Source organism: Galleria mellonella, unplaced genomic scaffold, assembly GCF_026898425.1.
Source record: "Galleria mellonella isolate WM207_F2 unplaced genomic scaffold, CSIRO_AGI_GalMel_v1 utg223, whole genome shotgun sequence".
Lineage (NCBI taxonomy): Eukaryota > Metazoa > Arthropoda > Insecta > Lepidoptera > Pyralidae > Galleria > Galleria mellonella.
Window position 1 is genome coordinate 1,783,316 of NW_026442042.1, and position 19,535 is coordinate 1,802,850.

Genomic DNA, 19,535 nt, shown 5'->3' on the forward strand with positions numbered 1-19,535 from the left:
AATCAAATGCAATGTCTACAATTGAAATATGAAGTATTCTTTGCGATACCGTATTCATAAACCAAAATGAACGTTGATTAAATGATAAAATTTTTAATCAATTTGTTCCTTTCATTATTACCTGCTTAGTAAGAGCCAGCGTGATTTACTTGGTACAGTACACAAAGCACATAATATTGCTTTACTGAATAAGGCCCCTGGTTTGATTGAATTGGGTTCTAAACTACATGTTTAGTTTATAGATTTTGATAAAAAGCAATATTTGAAAGTTACTTACCATCACAGACAGGACAATTGTAATGTGTGTGCCGCTGATGTTTTGGTCGCTCGCAGGGCGCATAGCATTCTGGCTTCGAGATGGTGACAACGCCTGCTTCGCAGCGAAGCACACGGCCATCATCCCCCCACTCCGTATGAGAAGCATGTTCAGTGCCGTTGTACCAGCACCCCTTACAGCGAGCACAGCAACCCTCGCGTGGCATTACCACAGCGCAGTCCTCTATCGGTCCACACTCTTCTGCGCCGTTTCGACACTCTACAAATCCGTTCTATAAGGAAAATTGTCTAATTTAGTATTTAATAAATCAACTTACTTAAAAAAAGCACTTCTAAATTCAAATACATTTATACTAATATTAAAAAGAGGAACTATTTGATTGTTTGTTTGTATTGGATAAACTCCAAAAGTTAAAATATTATCAGGAAGTAACATAGGCTAAATATCCTTTTAAAAAAATACCCGGGTGAAGCCCGGTCATACCGCTAGTTTATAATAAAAAAAAATCTGAACTGATATCGATAAATATTTTCTCAATTGAGTCAACTCCCATGTTGATTTTATACTAATTTATTAATGATTTCTGTGGAACTAAATCCTACTACTATTAAATATAGGTACGAGTTTGTGAATATGTTTGAATGAGAGGACGTTTATTACTCTTTCAAACAAAAACTACTAAACGGATTTGAAGGAAATTTGTTACACAGATAGGTTATATTCTAACTGCTAGTATATGATATTTAATGAACTGATTCATATGGGCGCAGCCGCAGGATGTAACTAATCTTAAATATTTAAAAGAAATTACAATAATAAACATTACTCTTACAGGTAAACTAAATAAATAATTTATACATAAATAATTCTAAAAACCAGTAGCTATTATTTTTTTGTCTAATGCTGTTATTTTCTTTATTATAAACATCGTTGTTTTCGTGGGCAGTTAAGATTATTATAATTCAATAAATATTTATTTCTTAAGCTAAATAACACATAACTATTTACTATAAAGTTATATATATATATATATATATATATATATATATATATATATATATATATATATAAATATATATATATATATATATATATACAGTATATATATACTTCTATATTCGGGCATGTAGTAACTAGGTATGATATCCATGTCATAGTAGGTATGTATACTGTGACATGGCCATCGTACCTTCAATAGTATACCTACATAAGAGGGAAAAGGATTGTTAATAATAATGAATTATAAAAAAACAGCTCCATTGTTAGCAATATACCATATCAGATTGACCTCGAAACGGTTCCCCCATAAAACCATAGTAGTTAAGTGGTTTTGAATTCTTCACGATAGACCTGCCTTCATCCTACCTCACCTATAATCTACCACTGGTATCCCGTCAGCGTATACCATCTGAGTATTGTAAAAATGCTAGTAAGAAATTAAACACTCATAGACAAATACAATATATTTAAATATTTTATGTTATATATTGCTCAAACAACCAATTAGATATAAATATATGGGTAAAATTATAGTAACTATGTTCTAACTACAGACCTAATAGATACGAAAAAGATTTTATTACAACGTTTTCAGTCTCTAAACCGAATTTTTCTGTTAATTACTGCGTAACATTTGTTGTTTTAAAATTCATGTTGTTGTTGTCAGTAGATATATTAGATGCTTCATATTTACTCGTAGCTGAGAATTTATTCTCTTTTCTCACAGTCATCATGATTTTTAAATAAAGGTGGAAGTTATTAAATTATTACAAATTAAAAAATATTTCCTAAAATTCTGAACAGATTTTGATAATTCTTTTACAATTATATTTCCATGTTATTTCCGTATTATTTTTATCTCGATTGAAGTCGTCTACTGCAACACCTATTTCTCACTTAACGTTATTAGAAATCTATTTGTTCATGGCTTAAGACAATTATTTTTGCCCCCACTTTATTGTGTAGTATCTCGTAATGCCTACAGAGATACTTATTAGATTTTATATTTATTCAATGTATTTATCAAACTTTTAAAATTATAATAATAAGGCACTAAGCCTTTGTTACCACGTGTAGATATTAATAACAATAATGTATTATTAGGTTACATACCTACACATATTTTCTGAAAAATTATGATATGATAATGGTACGATGGACAAATAAACACATTTATGTTTTTCGTATTCAAAATTACCTACCTGACATGTTCATAAGATTTATTGCGCTTTAGAATTAATTTACTTGCAAATATATTAATAAAGATGCAGATTACTACTTACTTATAGACATTTTAATAGATAAAGTAATAAGTAAATAAATATCGAAGTCGCAATAAGCTGTTAGAAATATACTTAATTACAACCAATGATAATAATATGCATTCATTCATCACAATTAATATTGATATTACACAACTTATAATGTAATTGTCACCATTTTCATTTAAACAAAAAGAACTATACATTTTTGTTACTAATAAGTATATTAGCTGCTCTTCATTTTGAATTCCTTTTAAAAGACTAAATAATTTTTTTATCATCATATCAATCATTAACGGTCCCCTATTGAACATAAGCCTTCCCTAGAAGGGGAGTTTTGCCAATAGTTGCCACGCTTAACAGGTGGACTGCAGTTAGACTTTTAGCGTTGTTATATGTGTGTTTATATCCTTCACAATTTCTATTTTTGTGTATTTCAAAGTATTTATGCTTTAGCAATTTATTTAGGTTTATCTTCGTAGAAAATAATTATGATATTACGAACATTTATTTAGTACACCTATCCCCCGATTTACACGGTACTTGTTTTACACGTTTTCGCTTTTACACGGTTTTCCAAATAAGTTTTTTTTTTTTTGTTTTTATCGCACTCTACTAAATGCTAAAATCGAAATTTTGGATCGCTTTGGATCGTTTAATGTATTGTAATTAAATAAAAAAATAGTGTTTCCGTAATATATTACATATTTTAACCTGTCAATGCATTTTATTTTTATTTCTGTGTCCACCTAAAAATATTGAAAAAAATCACAACTGTTAAATAGCAAAATTATGCATTTTCTGCAAGCTTTTCGATTTACACGGTTTTGACTTGAAAATTTTTAATTTTCGATTTACACGTTTTTCTCAGGAACGTATCTACCGTATAAATCGGGGGATAGGTGTATAGTCCATACTGAAGCTACCTCTATACTTATCTACTCTTTTGGGACAGTAAAAAAAAATATTGTTTAAGCATTTTACAGTCGCCTAAACAATATTTATAATAATAGTCTATAAATAATAGAATAGTTTCACAATTCACTTTTAGATACTTATCTTTCCCAATTTTAAAAATTCTTTTTACAACCGATAGTAAATTTTCCGCGTTAAAAAAGAGGTCGCTGTTTTCTTTTTAATATAAATTTGCTAATAAATTTTCTTCTCTACCTCGTAATTAAAATTCGAATAGGTTTTAAGACTGAAGATCAAATGTTCGACAATGATTTTAATATCCAACTTTATACTGTAATAATAAGGAAACGACTGTTTAATTATTTGACTGACGAAGGAATTCGATTTGTCCACACGATTTGTTAGCATCCAAGCTCGCAGACATGATCAACATAAAAGGCCAATATTTGCACAAATCTGTACACTTATCAAACGTTTTAACACCAAACATTACGGCGTCCCAACTTGTCTGTATTTATGGTCACCATGCCTAACATATATAGATTTCATTGTATTTTAGAAAAGTAATACTTTGAGCATTGTTTTACTATGCATAATTACATAAAAACAACTACAGACGGAATTTCAAAATATTTGCAGAATAATTGTAATTTTGGAAATCATAAAGGGGTTTTATATATATTTATATTTTGAATCAAAAAGCGGTTTAATTCCACACAATAAATTATTACCGCTCTGATTCTTTTTTGTGTTATATTACATTTTATTACATATTACAAAATTCAACATCAAGAATTTTTATTATATCTCCTACTAATATTATAATGTGAATCTTAGTATTGCTCTGTCTATATTACTGGCTTTTCGTAGCTAAATAGCTGAATCGATTATAAAAACTAGCATGCTGAGGAAAGTTATATTACAACATTATTAGTACACGTATTTGTGGACATTGATTATAAAAATATAGGCAATATTTTTTTAATCAGCTACAGAGGGATGTAATTGAAAGATAAATACACCTACTTTCTATTTGTAGAAAAATAAATATTAATAACGCAAATTTTATAGAATGTAATTGCAAGTTACATTAGTGGCTTTCGTGCGTAATGAAGATAGCCTAGAAATTCTTAACACCAAAGGACAGGCAAACAATTGAAGTTAAATAGTGCCTACACATTTAGAAAAAAAATATTTATTATTATGACTGCTACTAATCCTAGTCGTACTAGACTGAGTCGCAGGCAATATTAGTCTTCTACTCTTATTGAGTGTGTTTGTTTGTTATCTTTTATCGCCTTAATAGTTAGCCAAATCGTAATTTTTAATATAAATATTGTATTTGGATTGCAAGAGAACATACTGCTAAGTCAAAAATTCAATTTATGAAATAATAATATCAAAAATGCTTATAATAACTGTATTGATTATAATAATATACATTCACAATATAATATAATATAAAATACCGGAGAGACCCTGGAGGTCTGTAGTATATATAAGTTACGATCTACGAACTAATATTTTAGGATAGAAACCTAAATAGTTAAATAGTGTGATGTATTCCTTGTAGGTCGTAAGTTAAAATTTATTGTTCAGGTCGATCGATAAATCCTGATCACGCACACAAAGTCGTAGATAACAACTATTCTTCTATACATATCAACAAGTCTTCTACTACTAAATACTACTACTACATAAATATAGTTATTTTCGACTGATCTGCATTGATTAATACTTACACAAACACACAATACAAAGTTTACTTAATTTAGTTAACTTATTCGGTAGTTAGGTAAAAAATAACTTAATATTAAATTTACTTTTAGAGCAACACGGCTGTCGATCAACTTCTTTTAATTTTGTAAATATTATTAAAATATGAAAATTATAATATATACCAATAATAATTATATCTGTGTAATATCTCTATAACGATTTGCAATAAATAATTGCCAAGAATCTAATCATAAATAAATGTTCTTCAAAGTTAATCACCAGAAAACACAAGATAAAAGATATACCTGCCTGAAAAAATTTTAGCTCAATATGTTTTACATATTACCATGCGAGGTCACCCACTACGTTGTTTATTGTTATTCCTTTACTTCAACTGAAATTCAGATGCGGCTCTCTTTGAACGAACCCTCAGATGGCGAAATATTTACATTAGACGTCGGATAAAAATATCTGTAAGTCTGTCGACTGCCCATTACTTACTATAATGTGTATCGAACATAAAATAGAACAGATTATACGAATTAGGCGAAGTTTCAAGCAATAAAACTATAGGAATGGAATATTTCTTTTCAATGTTTTCCTTTATTATATAAGTAAACAAATTTGTTAGACATTAATTTATATACTAACTACACAGTAAGGAAACTGGATTCCGAGTAGTATAACATACTACTATAACGAACAAATAATAATAAAAGTTTATAACAATGAACACAGGAAAGATTAGTTAATTTTAAATTTTCACGTTTATTATACACACGCATTTTAAAAATATTAATAAAATCAGGTATGAGGATACTATTTGCCAGTAATTGCATCGTGTTAAGTTCCGATAGTGTAGTTTTTGTTACGTTTAACACGAGAAAAATATTCTTAAATACACAAGAATGTTACGAACCGCGAGGAGCAACTAGTTTCTTATATTAGAATTTTTAGATATATTTACCCAATTTTTATTAATTACATTATACAGAAGTATAATTGAATTGTACAAGATAGTCATTACCGCGACTTGTACTCGAAAAAACTTCAGCGTTCGCATGTAATTTGTCAACGTTACCGACTTTACAAGTGATATCAGCGAACCCTTTTATCTTTGTCTCCATTTAAATGTGTTTTACCGCTTTAATGAATTAGTGTTATTTAATTTATCTAGTATTGAATGAGAGTTCTGCCGAAATTCAGTAATAATAAAAAGGCTCATTATGGTTTCTTTGGGGTCATAAATGACTATGGCGCATGTAAATACTAGTGATATTGATGATATCTGTAATTTGAAATAACCGTTTACCATCAAATAGCATACAATCAGTATATTATTTATTATTTGCCTTATTTTCATATAATGCTATTTTGATATAAAAAAAAATAATGTGCGATAAGAACATGATGATAAACATGAATTCAGATTTATAGGTACTTTATAGATACAATGTAAATTTTAGTGAATTTAAATTTATACAAATATACATATTTTTTTTACGCCTCAATACCCGGTTGTAATTTATGCATTAGTTATACAGTTCGTCTCAATAAATTGTTATTTAATTGAAATCAATCTAAATTTATAAAACATGTCAATAAGAACATACCTACATAAATAAACAAGATGTGATTTATAGTGATATATTGCATGCTATAATAATACTTGGCCTACTTACCTTACGTCCAGGTTAATTATATTATTCTCAATCACATCGAAGGTGTATGATTTCTATTTAGTTTATAAAGACGAAAATTATTTGAAAAGTAATACGCTTACGTCTACAATCTCCAATGGGGTAGTCAGAGGGGTTTTTCGATTATTATTGTTGTGGCGAAATGAATATTCTTAGAATAGAATAGAATAGAAATCATTTATTCAAATAAACTTACATTGAAGCACTTTTGAAAAGTCATTCATTTTTTTTAAATAGCTGTCTCATCACAAGAAGAAAAAGAAACTTGCGTGATGCTCTTTTAAATAATTTTATTATTATTTTACATTTTTAAGTTTAATTGTGTGAATACAAACCACCAATTAGCACTAATTCAATTTAATACTCAAAAAGAAAAAAAAAATTGAATATATAACCAACTGGTTAAACAATTAATAAGAGGAAATCAGTCATAGTGATTAGAGCAGACCAGTCCCTACAAGCAGCACCCGTTCACGAGTATGACGGATGAGCCAGCCATCATGTAAATACTGGACATTGATATTGAAGATATCAATTGTGAATTTGTATTCACATTTTAATAAGAATGCATGCGTTTACATATTTCTAAAATTAATCAATTAAATCAAGAAAGCAATGAGAAAATAAAATCATGTATTATTATTTATTATTTGCTGTAATAGGCTTTCTTTAAAAATTTTTAATATATAATGCTATTTTTTGATATAAAATCTTATGCAAAAAAAATACTGATTTTGTGCATTTAGGTAAAATAAGCTTATTTATACATGATGATAAAACTCGAAGTTCTTCAGTATACATAATATTTCATAGGAGGATATTTGAGTCTTTATAGATACAATGTAAATTTTATGGCTCTCTTTTGTGAATATTATTTAAATTATATACAAATATACTAAAATATTTTTTTACGTCTCAATTCTTCTAATTGCATTGTAATTTATGCAATTTTGAAATAGTTATACACTGTTATACCTAAAAAAACTGTATCATTAACAAAATTTACTATTTCGTCAAATTGTATTTATTTAATTGAAATCAATCTAGGTTATTACATGTAAACCAATTTAATATTATAAAACATCGTCTAATTGATTAACATTTTAAACACTAACATAAATAAACAAGATGTGATTTATAGTGATATATTGCATTTTGTCAATATCTAATAATATCCTCTAAATAAGTTCTCATTAATTTTAGATCATTATCTCTTATACCATAATGTTACGTCCGTTTTAGGTTAATTATATTATTCTCAATCACATCGAAGGAAACCATATTGCTGATGATTTCTATTTATTTGATTTTTATAAAGACGCAAAAATGATTTGAATTTGCTAAATTTCATTAAATGTACATTATCAATACATTTATTAAAAATACTAGTCAATATCTACAACTTTTCCATGGGTTTGAATATTTTTAGATATGAAAGGGGCTAACATGTGAAAATTTTTTCGATTATTATTTTTTTTGTTGTGACAGAGAAATGAATATTCGACATACAAAAAAATCACTTTTCGTATTAATTTATTACATAATTTAATTAGAACACAAGTTTCTTTTTTTTTATACAATTTAGAATTTTTTGGCAAATCGAACAAGCTGACGGCCCATTCCGTGAATTTGATGAACTTCTTTTTTCTTGAAAAATTGTTCATATTCTGGATAAAATGCTTGGTGTAAAGATAATCAGGATTATTACTAGATTGTAACAGCAAATCCAATTTATTTTTAATCGCGCTTTTGTATTTATTAATATTGTAAAGGTCTTTTTGATTTTTTATTATTGGGTAAAAACAACTTGACCACAGTGATCTGAAGGAAGTTTATTTATTATTGACGCAACTCGACTGACATAAATCAAATTGAAATAAACTAATAATTTTTGTACATTGGGTGGTATCGATATAATTCGACATGCTCACTTTTCGTCAAGTACTAATTTTATTAATTTTTCCATCAATTTAAAACAAACGGAGATATAACCCAATGGAAATTTAAATTTTGATTTCCATCATCGGAGATATAATTGGAAATTTAAATTGATTTACAAAGTTTTTGGTGCTAGCCACATTCAAACTTACGACCAAAAATATTTTAGATTTAAATAGCGAACCGACATAATTAACTTTCCACAGGGGAACATAAAGTAAACTCATATAGTATTGCTCTATCCTTCTGTCAAATACATAGGGAAAAACTTAGCGCCCTTCCCCATATGAACTGTTTACCTATTCCATTATTTTAACCTTCTCCGTGGTTGGTTTATATACCTACCTACTTTTTATATTTTTCTGTGAGAATAATTGTGCCTCAGTAAAAACATGTTGATGCAGGCAAGATACTTTCGTTACGTTACAGATAAGTTCATACCACTCCAAATTCCATCAAAATCCTTTCAGTTGCCTGATACACAGGCCCGGTCTGCTCGTAGTTAGAATTTTATTATATACTAGCTGATGCCCGCGACTTTGTTCGCGTGGTATTTGTTATTCCTGTTTAGTTTGTATCGATGTATGTACCTAGTTATTTATTATGTCTGGGAATACTGGATCAAAATTACCAAATAACGTGTCTCGTTCTCTCTCTGTGCCTTAGGTTAAAATGACTTTGCTTAAGTAGGTTGTGTACTAAGCTGTATAAGTTACTACAGTTTTTTTAACTATCCCACGGGAATTCTTTAATTTTCCGAGATTAAAAGTATCTAAAATGTTGACCGGGGATGTAAAGTACCGCTATGCAAAATTTCATTTAAATCAGTCCAACAATTTTAAAGATTAGCTCGTATTAACAAACAAACAGAGAAGCAAAAATTTGAAAAAAATCCGGATGCATTCTATTTCACTTCTGACATCTCTCTGACTCGGTTTTTTGTCTATGTACAGACATTTGACCTCTACAGTTTTATTATATGTATAGATATGTATTTTTTCTATAGCACAAAGATGGTAAACAAGCATACAACCCGTCTGATTACCATCAGACAATTGTCACTGTAGCATAGGGGCGTATATAACACTAAGGGTGTCATGTCAACGTTGCCGACCCATAAAAAAGCTTAAATACCCTTTTTGAAAAATCCCATGTACTGTATGTATATTTATATTTATGCCATCATTTTCCATTTTCCATAAATTAATTATAGCCATTGCAACAACATTAATAATTAAGTACTGAATAAATTTATACTAATACTTAATTTGTTAATCAACTTTACTAAATAATAAAGTTCCTACAACTGGAATTTAATTATTTTTCGGTTGACCGCCACGCCATTTCCTGTTCCACTGATAGTGCAAGCACCAAATATCCTCAACACTTCCTGGATACTTGCGCAATTTGTCACGTGGACCTTCAAATAAATTGCCTGTAACGCAAACCACTGTTTTATAAAGGAATTGTGATAAGAGAATAAAGTACATTGAACTGAGCCGCTTTGACTTACAACAATAAAAGTAGATACATTAATGACAACTTTAATTCATATCTACGTTAAGTTATAAAATTAGAAACTATTTTTTGTTGTGATTAGCAATAACTGATTTTACATAATCATTAGTAAATATTTAAAATTTTGTTTTAAAGTATGAAATTAACAAGGTAATAAGTCATATTTATTAATATAAAAGACTCAGCAAAATCTGTTAGAAATTAAGAAGAATACTACATATATATGTGACTAAAATATATACTGGCACTAAGAACATTCTCGTTTTTAATGTCAGTTAAAACAGAACTAATTGCGTCAATTATGTAGGTATAAGATCATTTAGATTTACTAGTTATGTAATCATACTTTTAGTCTGTAAGAAAATATTTAAAGAATACCATTCAGCATATTTACTCCTCGTAAAAATGTAATATATTTACACGGTCTTTTAAAAATGGCGATGTTTAAATAAATTGGCCATAATCGTTTTGCAAAATGGATTTTTATTATTAAGCTATATTATCACATTACAGCTACGTTTGAAGAACTGTGGGCGAGTATTTTCTGGGCAAACATACATGCATGTTAGTCGAATATTTGTTTTTGTATACGTTAGCAGTTAGCTCATTATATACGGCATTCGGATAAATTTGATAACACTATGAAGACCTGAGATCCTCTCAGTCTGTTACTATTTATAAAATTAGCAGTTTATAATTAGACACGTTACTTGTGAAGTAGCCATCTGTTTGTTTTTGTTAAATTTATTACAGTACTTGTAAGGAACGCTGGTAGGCCAATCTCGCGCATGAAACATTTGATTTGGTTCCTGTTTGTAAGGACAATCGTATCGGAAAAAACTAACCCATATGTATACAAGGTCAGTAGGTATTATACAGTATGTGTTTATTCAATTTATTTATCGATTTTTTATTTTTTGATATTACCAAGTAAAAAAAACAAGGGCATGTTAAGTAAGTTACATGCCGGTGTTTAATATATTAAAGTGTTGAAACAATGTATGATTTCACGAAATTAGTTACATAATGTTATATTTCGAACATGTAATTTTTTAAATTATAAATAAATTACAAATACATAAAATATATTGAGTAAATTATAAAAAATGTAATTTTCATCGTAACGGCAACTTGCAACATAGGCAAGTACCTACCTATCAACTGGATGTGCTGTAATAAACCTTAACATTCGTTTTGAAATATTTATCTCTTAATTTACATAATGGAAGCGCAAGCTACACAGACAGCTCGGGGACATCACACTTACAATGAGTGCTCAAAGTAATAATTAATTGGTTCCTTTACTATTGAAATTACTTGTACGACTAATTAATATATTAATGATTATGACAGGCAACAGACAAGCAAATTCAAATTCCTTTATAAAATATAATGTTTTGCTGATTACTTCTTTTAATTAAATTGAGTAGTTCTAGAAATTGCGCTCTTCCTCGCGTTCAAACTACCTCCAATTTTGGAAAGAAAGCTTTAACTTTAGCTTTATTACAAGTAATAACATATGGAACCAAAACATGTTCAACAAACTATGAAAAAAGTATATTCATAATAAGTAAATCCGCAGAAGAACCAAAATCACTAACCTAGCTGAAAAGATCAGGTATTGCAAATAACGACATGTAATGTCGTCATTTGCTTGAACCGAAACATAACCTGTAGAACCAAAATGTAATCTGTTTGTAACGATGAAGAGCTCCAAATCGCTCAGTCGGATACACTAGAGATTCGTTTATGACAAGATTAGAAATAAAGATATTCTCAGAAGTACTAAAGTGACCGATCTAGCCTTAATAACAATAAGTAACAGTCAGCCGACAGTCGATGCGGAAGAAAGGTTCTCGAGTGGTGGTTCTATAAATACAATGCAGTATAAAATGACTCCCACATGAAAGAGTGTCAATCTCAAATATGTTACAGGAAATGAGTGTAAGCAGATGACTAAAGACTATCTTTTATATCAGCAATGGGGGAAAATACAAATTAGTCAACGATATCGAACTTTTTTTAATAGAAATGCTCTTAACAACATAGATACATAAATACTTTACATTTTCATCGTTGCATCTAATAATGACATGGTATGTAGATGTTTGCACTAATTCTGCGGTTTGAATTTATTTGAAGAATCTTGAAAAAACATCTGAAAGTTTAAAACAGATCGTATTAACATCAACCTTACTACATTTTTTATGTAGATTAATAGTGTTTGGAGTGGAGTGTTAATTATACGTTTAATGGCAAATATATACTAGTTGTAATTGTATCTAGGCAAGTAAATGATGCCAAGTGGCGGCGACAGCGCAAGGCCGTGTGTAGGCTGTGTTGCGAACTAGTGCCTTTTACACTTTTGCTGTTTTAAGTGTATAAGTCACGCAAACTTTGAGAGAAATTATTGTTCTGAAAAATTATGTCTATAAACTATATCAACTTCATAATTTTAATAACACTTTCATTGAGTCTCCGATACATTACGACTTTTTATACTACTCGGCTCGGCTTTAACTGACGGCTTCACCTGATGAAATCAGGTGATTGAAAAGATTATTAAAGACATCACTGATATTATGGGCATTAGAATAATATACTCTGGCGTTCATTGCTCAAAAATTTAGATTAAATACATATTCGTGAAATTCCGAATTGATCTTTCAGGGCAAAAGCAGATAATAAAAGTATGATAAGAAAATGAAGTGAAATAAAGTAATTAATAAATGAACAAAAAATTATGTCTTACCATTTTTGTCACTGATATGCCTTCGCAGTGTCCATTCTATTTGGTCTTTTTACCCCTAAATGTCTAATTGACGAGATAATGGCGTGCACCTATTTTTAGTCAATATTTTTATCATTATTAATATAAGGTAGGTATTACGATATATAAAACTACAGTCTCTAGTCGTACTCATGCAAAGCTCCGAGCAACAAAAATTTATGGAAATTCTTATATAACTGTTCTAAGTCCGTGTTAAAAACCTGCATTTAAATTAAACTTGATTTTTTTGCATCATAGCAAAACATAATAACAATGTCGATGATGTGTGGCGAGTAAAAAATACGTGTTGCTAGAAGAACCGGTGGGACCGCATACCACACGCGCGCTCGCGGCAAGGCCTCGCCAGCACCTGCGCGCGCAGCACGCAGCCCAGCATTGCCTGATGCTATTTTATACTTCTCCCTAAATTTCAAATATTTTTTCTCCAAATTTTCATAATTTCTTTCACTTTTACTCAAACACAAAATTTTGGCCGTTTTCACTATTTTATCAAGAATCTCTGCTACGAACGACAGGGTAAAAGAACGTCCTTCTACGCTTACATCTTAACCTAATGTTCCAATTTATTCTCTTATAGAAGAGAATAAATATAGATACTATAGAGTATATACAGTGTCCAAATCCTTAAAATCTCAAATAAATTACCTAAAATCATCAGGTTTTTTTTTTCTCCGATCATTTCACCAACAATTTAATGTCTTCAAAATTTCGCCAAGAAAACTTTTTTACCTAGAATTGCGAAAATAGCCGATCTGGCAACGATGACGCTGCCATGCCATGAGACTGCCTGCGCGCACACCGGTACTACAACTCCATCGTCACCACCAACACCACTCACCCACTTTCACAATTTACTTTAGACTCGGGCTTTCCGTTGACGGATATAAAGTATCTACCCCATTCTATAAATCTATTCATAAAAATAATTCTGTAAAAAACGAGAAACTTTACCTTATGAAAATTCTTGTGTCCGTCTTGTTATCGACACTCATTTCTCATTGATTTGTAATCAATCAAAAATAAAAATTTGAGAGCGCTTCGGCCTAGTAGCTTAATTTAACTTTGCAGAGACAAGTTATTCTCTGGATCCATTTAGCGTGATTTTTAGTTACAGAAAATATACTGTATTTTTCTAATCTGTCTTGTGTGTTGCAATTGTAATGCCCTGCACAGACGTAGGATATTTTATCAGCGTACAAAATGTATGTTTCGCACATCCGCTGTCCAAGCTTTTAAGTCCGACGAAACACATTCCTCTGCGTACATGTTAGTCATATCATAAGAAAACTCCTAAATTTATATGCTACATGTACACGTGTATAAGTAATGGCTTACACTAAGAAAACTTTTGTTGACGAACAAAATCTCCATTGAGTGAGCACGCCTCAGTTGTTCAATTTTGATAAACAGAAAGTGCTATTGATTAGTGCCGCAGATAATTTATGGCCATTGAAAATAGTCTGGTTGACATATAAATCTCAAAATTCAACGGTATTTACAAAACTGACTAAATCATGACAAAATAAAAGTTCGAAATATGAAAGTAAAAAATAGCCAATAGCTAAGTTCTACAAAAAATTTCAATGCGTGTAATTTTTCCCCACAGCATTCTGTTATAGGCAATACTTTCACATATATAGTTACTCGTAATTAAATAAAAAAATAAATAAAGTTGTTCGTATATGTCAAGTACCTGATACATACAGCATCGTGTGATAATTGTCTAACATTACTTAATTACCAACAGTAGAAACGTAGTAACCACCTAACAGCCGACGTTTGAAATTACTGGACATGATTCAATATAATTGTCATAAAATGTTCGAACGGTTATTAAGTCAGTACTTTACTGTTAATTCACGTCGTGTTTACTCTATTGCTCAAGACATTCGCTTCAAGTAGAAAATATATACATATATATTTAAATATATTATATGATTCATAGTCATCATTACCTTTTACCTGAAACATAGAAATAAGAACTAAATGACTTAATAAGATATTAGATATTTGAAGATTTCAATAAAAAGTCAACATTATAATAACCATGCTTTAAAATTAACATATCAAAAACATTTTTAGTTTTTTTTTTTATGTTTATATATTGTCATTATGAGAAACCGTTGTACAGGTTTAATTACAATATATTAGTATTAAAATTATAAGTAATGATTTTTGCATGTATCGTGTATATAGATTTCACTAAAGTAGCTTTAATATCTGAAATTTGACCAAATAGCATAACAAAATTTAAAAAGGTTGATCATATACATAATTTACAAACGATAGTCAAAAGCAACAGGTACAGTGTTATGACCGTAATATCTAAGCCATAACATATACATATATGAATTATAAAGTATTATAAAAAAATTAATAGTTATAAAAAATTTCAACAATTTATATATTTTCAATAAAACCCAAAGAAAGTGGAAGTTTTTGAAATTCATGAAGCGGTAACACGATTACGATCAGTAACATAAATATAAGATAGTAATAAATAATGCATGTTACGAATGCAAATGTTGGACAATAAAACTGAAGCACCACTTAACGTTGCACGAAATTTATTATATGGACTTCGGCTGTATACACTTGTATTCAAAACATTTCATTGTAAATAGCGAAAATAAAATATATTATAGGTAATAATATAAAAAGGCCACGTGTGGTCACTTCGTCTGAAACAGGTCGTTATTAAATTTCTATGGAACCTCATCGACTCCAATCCCTGTAATCTTTTATTTATACTTATTCACCGCAACTTTTTAGAGAAATATATAAAAATATTTTGTTAAATAAACGGAAACAAACTTGAACTATCAGATGAAAGTTAGACTATCTTCTACGAATATTATATAATATAAGAACTGAAATTCTAACACTTCTGTTGACTTTGGTGCTATTTTTTCTATCAGAGATTGCATTAGCTTAAAGAATTTGAATAAAAAATATTGTAAATATTCTAGTTTCTAAAAATCCTCTATAATGTACAAGTTTGACCTTATTTTCAGTAATTTTGTCTACAGAGATATTATAAATTACAAAAAGTATACAAAGTAAAGCTCTGCTTCAGAAAAATAGTAAATAATAATACACTCAATTTAAATACAACAATCGTTTTAACTGATACAATACAAAAAATACTTATTTTCCAGCTTTTTAGACATGTAAACGAGATAGCGAAGAAACACGGAATGACTGGCATGCAGAGAGTTGTAATCCGCGCCTCGATAAATGACATGGCTCATTAAATTAAGCGGTGCGCGGGAGCTACGAGATAGTATCAGGCTGCTACTGGACTTTATAAAAAGGCTAATGGTACCCTCGGGTCAACATCACTTACGCCTGTCAACTGAATATCCACTTATTACAATAAATTAAATTCTATGCAAACGCAATATACTTCAATATAATATATACACAACCCATATAATAAGTTATTCGATAGATTTGATAAATCATAAAAATTCCATCAACAGCGCACAGTATCCCATGGTCGCTATGTGGCACGCGACAAAAAAGCCCATTAAGTAAGCAAATGTATATTTTAATTCAGAATAAGCGATAAATCTCGATGGGCTTTCGAATTCCGCGCAAGTCATCCGGCGAGGTGAGATCGGCTGGGAAATACCACCTGATATACGGTACACAATCTCACTTACATATACACATCTGGCGTCATGCCGTTACCAACTATGCAGTAATAATGTTTTATTGACCCTACATTTAAACTGGTAATGATGATATGAGTATCAATATATTTATGACTGTTAAGTCCCCACTTTGCAGTGTACTTTAAAAATAAAAATGAAAAATCTATAACACAATACGAGTATGTAGTGTGAATGTAAGTAGCAGTTACGTCGAATTCCTAAGATAACATTACACAGGCACAGAGAGTTTCCGCATTGGTAGTTTTTGCAGCGGGGCGCCATGGTAGCGCGACTTGGCGTACCCAATGCAACAGAGAGGTGCGCAGACGCACGTGATAATAGCCTACAAGGTATGCGTCGCTATTTCAAACAAAACAATCGTATGCTTGTCCCTTCCTTACTCCTCCGACTTTATAACAGATGGAATGAGTCATGTCACTATGCGACTAAGAAAACAAGCACAATACTGTACAAAATGAAACTTCTATAGAAAACCCTATATCGAGCTTTCTGGTAAGCGAGGTAATAATAGGCTAATTACAATTACTCTCCTCTTATATGTAGAGACTTGTTCTAAAAGCAATGATTCAGCAATAACCTTAAATGAGGAGGGACGACTCCAAAATATCTGAATAACAAGCAAAATAGACAAAATAAATAAAATATCTAATCCAGGTGTTCTAACATAAGAATTTTAAATAACCTTACTGAGATCCTTATTTTTATAGTTATAGTTAGCGCCTTATTATCTTTCTATTCTTGCTTGTTTATCCCTAAAAAATTTACTTTTAAGTTCTAGATAAATTATTTGCACATTGTCATTCGTAAATTATTATACATACGTGTAAAACTATTTTTGTCATCTATGAAATAATAACGCAACATAACAACAAATACTTAGATATAACAAGTTAATATTTTTGGACCACCAAAGACCTGTTAAAATGTACACATATTAACAATTATCACCTAGCACTACATAGTATTTTAAACATCAGTTTCAGCCAAATTATAAAGAATTTGCCTAAGTACATATGTATTCGTTATTAAAAAACATCAACTTTTTAAATAATTATTTATTCATAATTTATTAGGTAAATGCTGGTATACTGAGTATGTAGTAGTAGGAAAATTATCCTAATTTAAAAGGTAAGATATCCATGTCACAAAGATCTGCAACACGTAAGTTATGCGTCTATGGTATTGTAGGTATTCATGGACTACAAGCAGTGATCACTTGCTATTAAGCGGATTATATATTAAAAAATAAATAAATAAAAAAGAGGAAGTTCACACTGTCTGTTTTTTTTTGTTTGTGATTCGCGGTTATGAACTGATGTCAATGATTTTCAACCAACTTCAAAAAGAAGAAGGTCCAATTCGGTTTTTATCTTTTTATTTTTGTATCTCATAACTCCTTTAGTCTTAAACTGATTTGGAAAATTACTTTTTTATCTAAAAAGATATATTACAGATTCGTTTTATAGAAATTTTATTCAAATCGGTTCAATAGTTTTGTTTTGAAATCAAAATAACTAGTTTAATTATTTAAAATTTAAACTGTTTATTAGAAACCTGCGTATGTTTATTATATGCAAAAATGGAATTTAACAGGGATTTAAAAGAGCAACTGTTAAGTTTCTTATGGGTTCTTCTCAGCAGATAACAATCCTGCACTCATAAAAAAAATTAAAAGTGCTTGTAAACAAGTTTATTTGAATAAAAAATATTTTAATTTTAGGTTCGAATTTTTCGTCAAAAAAAAAGTAACATAAATTTCCAATTACTGATTGGAAGTCTTACAAGTTTCTTATTACAAATAACTTATAAGTATTTTGTTATAAACGTCAATTTATCAGGTGTTCAAAAAGAGTCACAGATGGAATTCGTAATATATTTGCACCATTAGAGAAAACGTTTTCCAAAAATCATTACTTAAAAAGTCTGCAAAATTAATGGCGAAACTGATATATACACGAGCTTTGTGGCTGCTACTATTATATATTATATGCTACTGACTGGTAATAACTATGGATACCGACTGTAAACTTTTTAAAATTCCACGTATTACTTATATGGTCGCTAATCAAATTACTCGTCATTGTCTAGGTGTGAGCATGTCACACGCGAGTTAGAATTATTATTCTAAACTTGGTGCGTGATAAATGGCTCGGTGACAGCACTCGCCATGTAGGCAGGCATACAAACATATTTAACCAAAAATAGAGACAATTACGCGGGTTAACTTTAATAATTCACACTTTGGCGTTATGTTAGTATTATAAACCGAAAATGGCCATACAATCAATTTCACACTTATGATTTCCCTCTGAGCATCTATATTTAAACTTGTATAGAAGTCGTATAAAATTTGATACAAGTTGATTATTATTAATATTACCTATATCAATTATTTATCTTGTAATATAAATAATTATATTCTATACATCCGTCAGTAATATGGTAATTATTAAATAGTATATTATTATTACATAACTGTTCATATTACTCGTAAAGATTTAATATGTAATTAATTATTATAATTTTGGTAATGCATAATAATATGGTGATTTATAATATGAGCAGCATTAAATAGGTATAAAGATACCAATGTATTTATAGATATAGCATATAAATATTTTTGGTTGCCAAAAATCTTTTATGAATTTACAGACTTACTTAATGGCCTGTGCAGACGAGAGATATTTTTTTCTATGGACAAAATTTACCTTTAGTTGCAATGTGTTCTTATGTTGATTA

The 19,535-nt window shown here is 29.6% G+C and overlaps 1 protein-coding gene across 1 annotated transcript in view; it reads right to left on the reverse strand.

The window, feature by feature from the left end:
- LOC113517643 (BMP-binding endothelial regulator protein) overlaps positions 1–19,535 on the reverse strand; it is a 70,910-nt gene that overhangs the window by 14,877 nt on the left and 36,498 nt on the right. Inside the window, exon 4 of the mRNA XM_026902396.3 lies at positions 278–548. Coding sequence (XP_026758197.2) covers positions 278–548 — 271 coding nt within the window. The remainder of the gene's footprint in view (positions 1–277; positions 549–19,535) is intronic.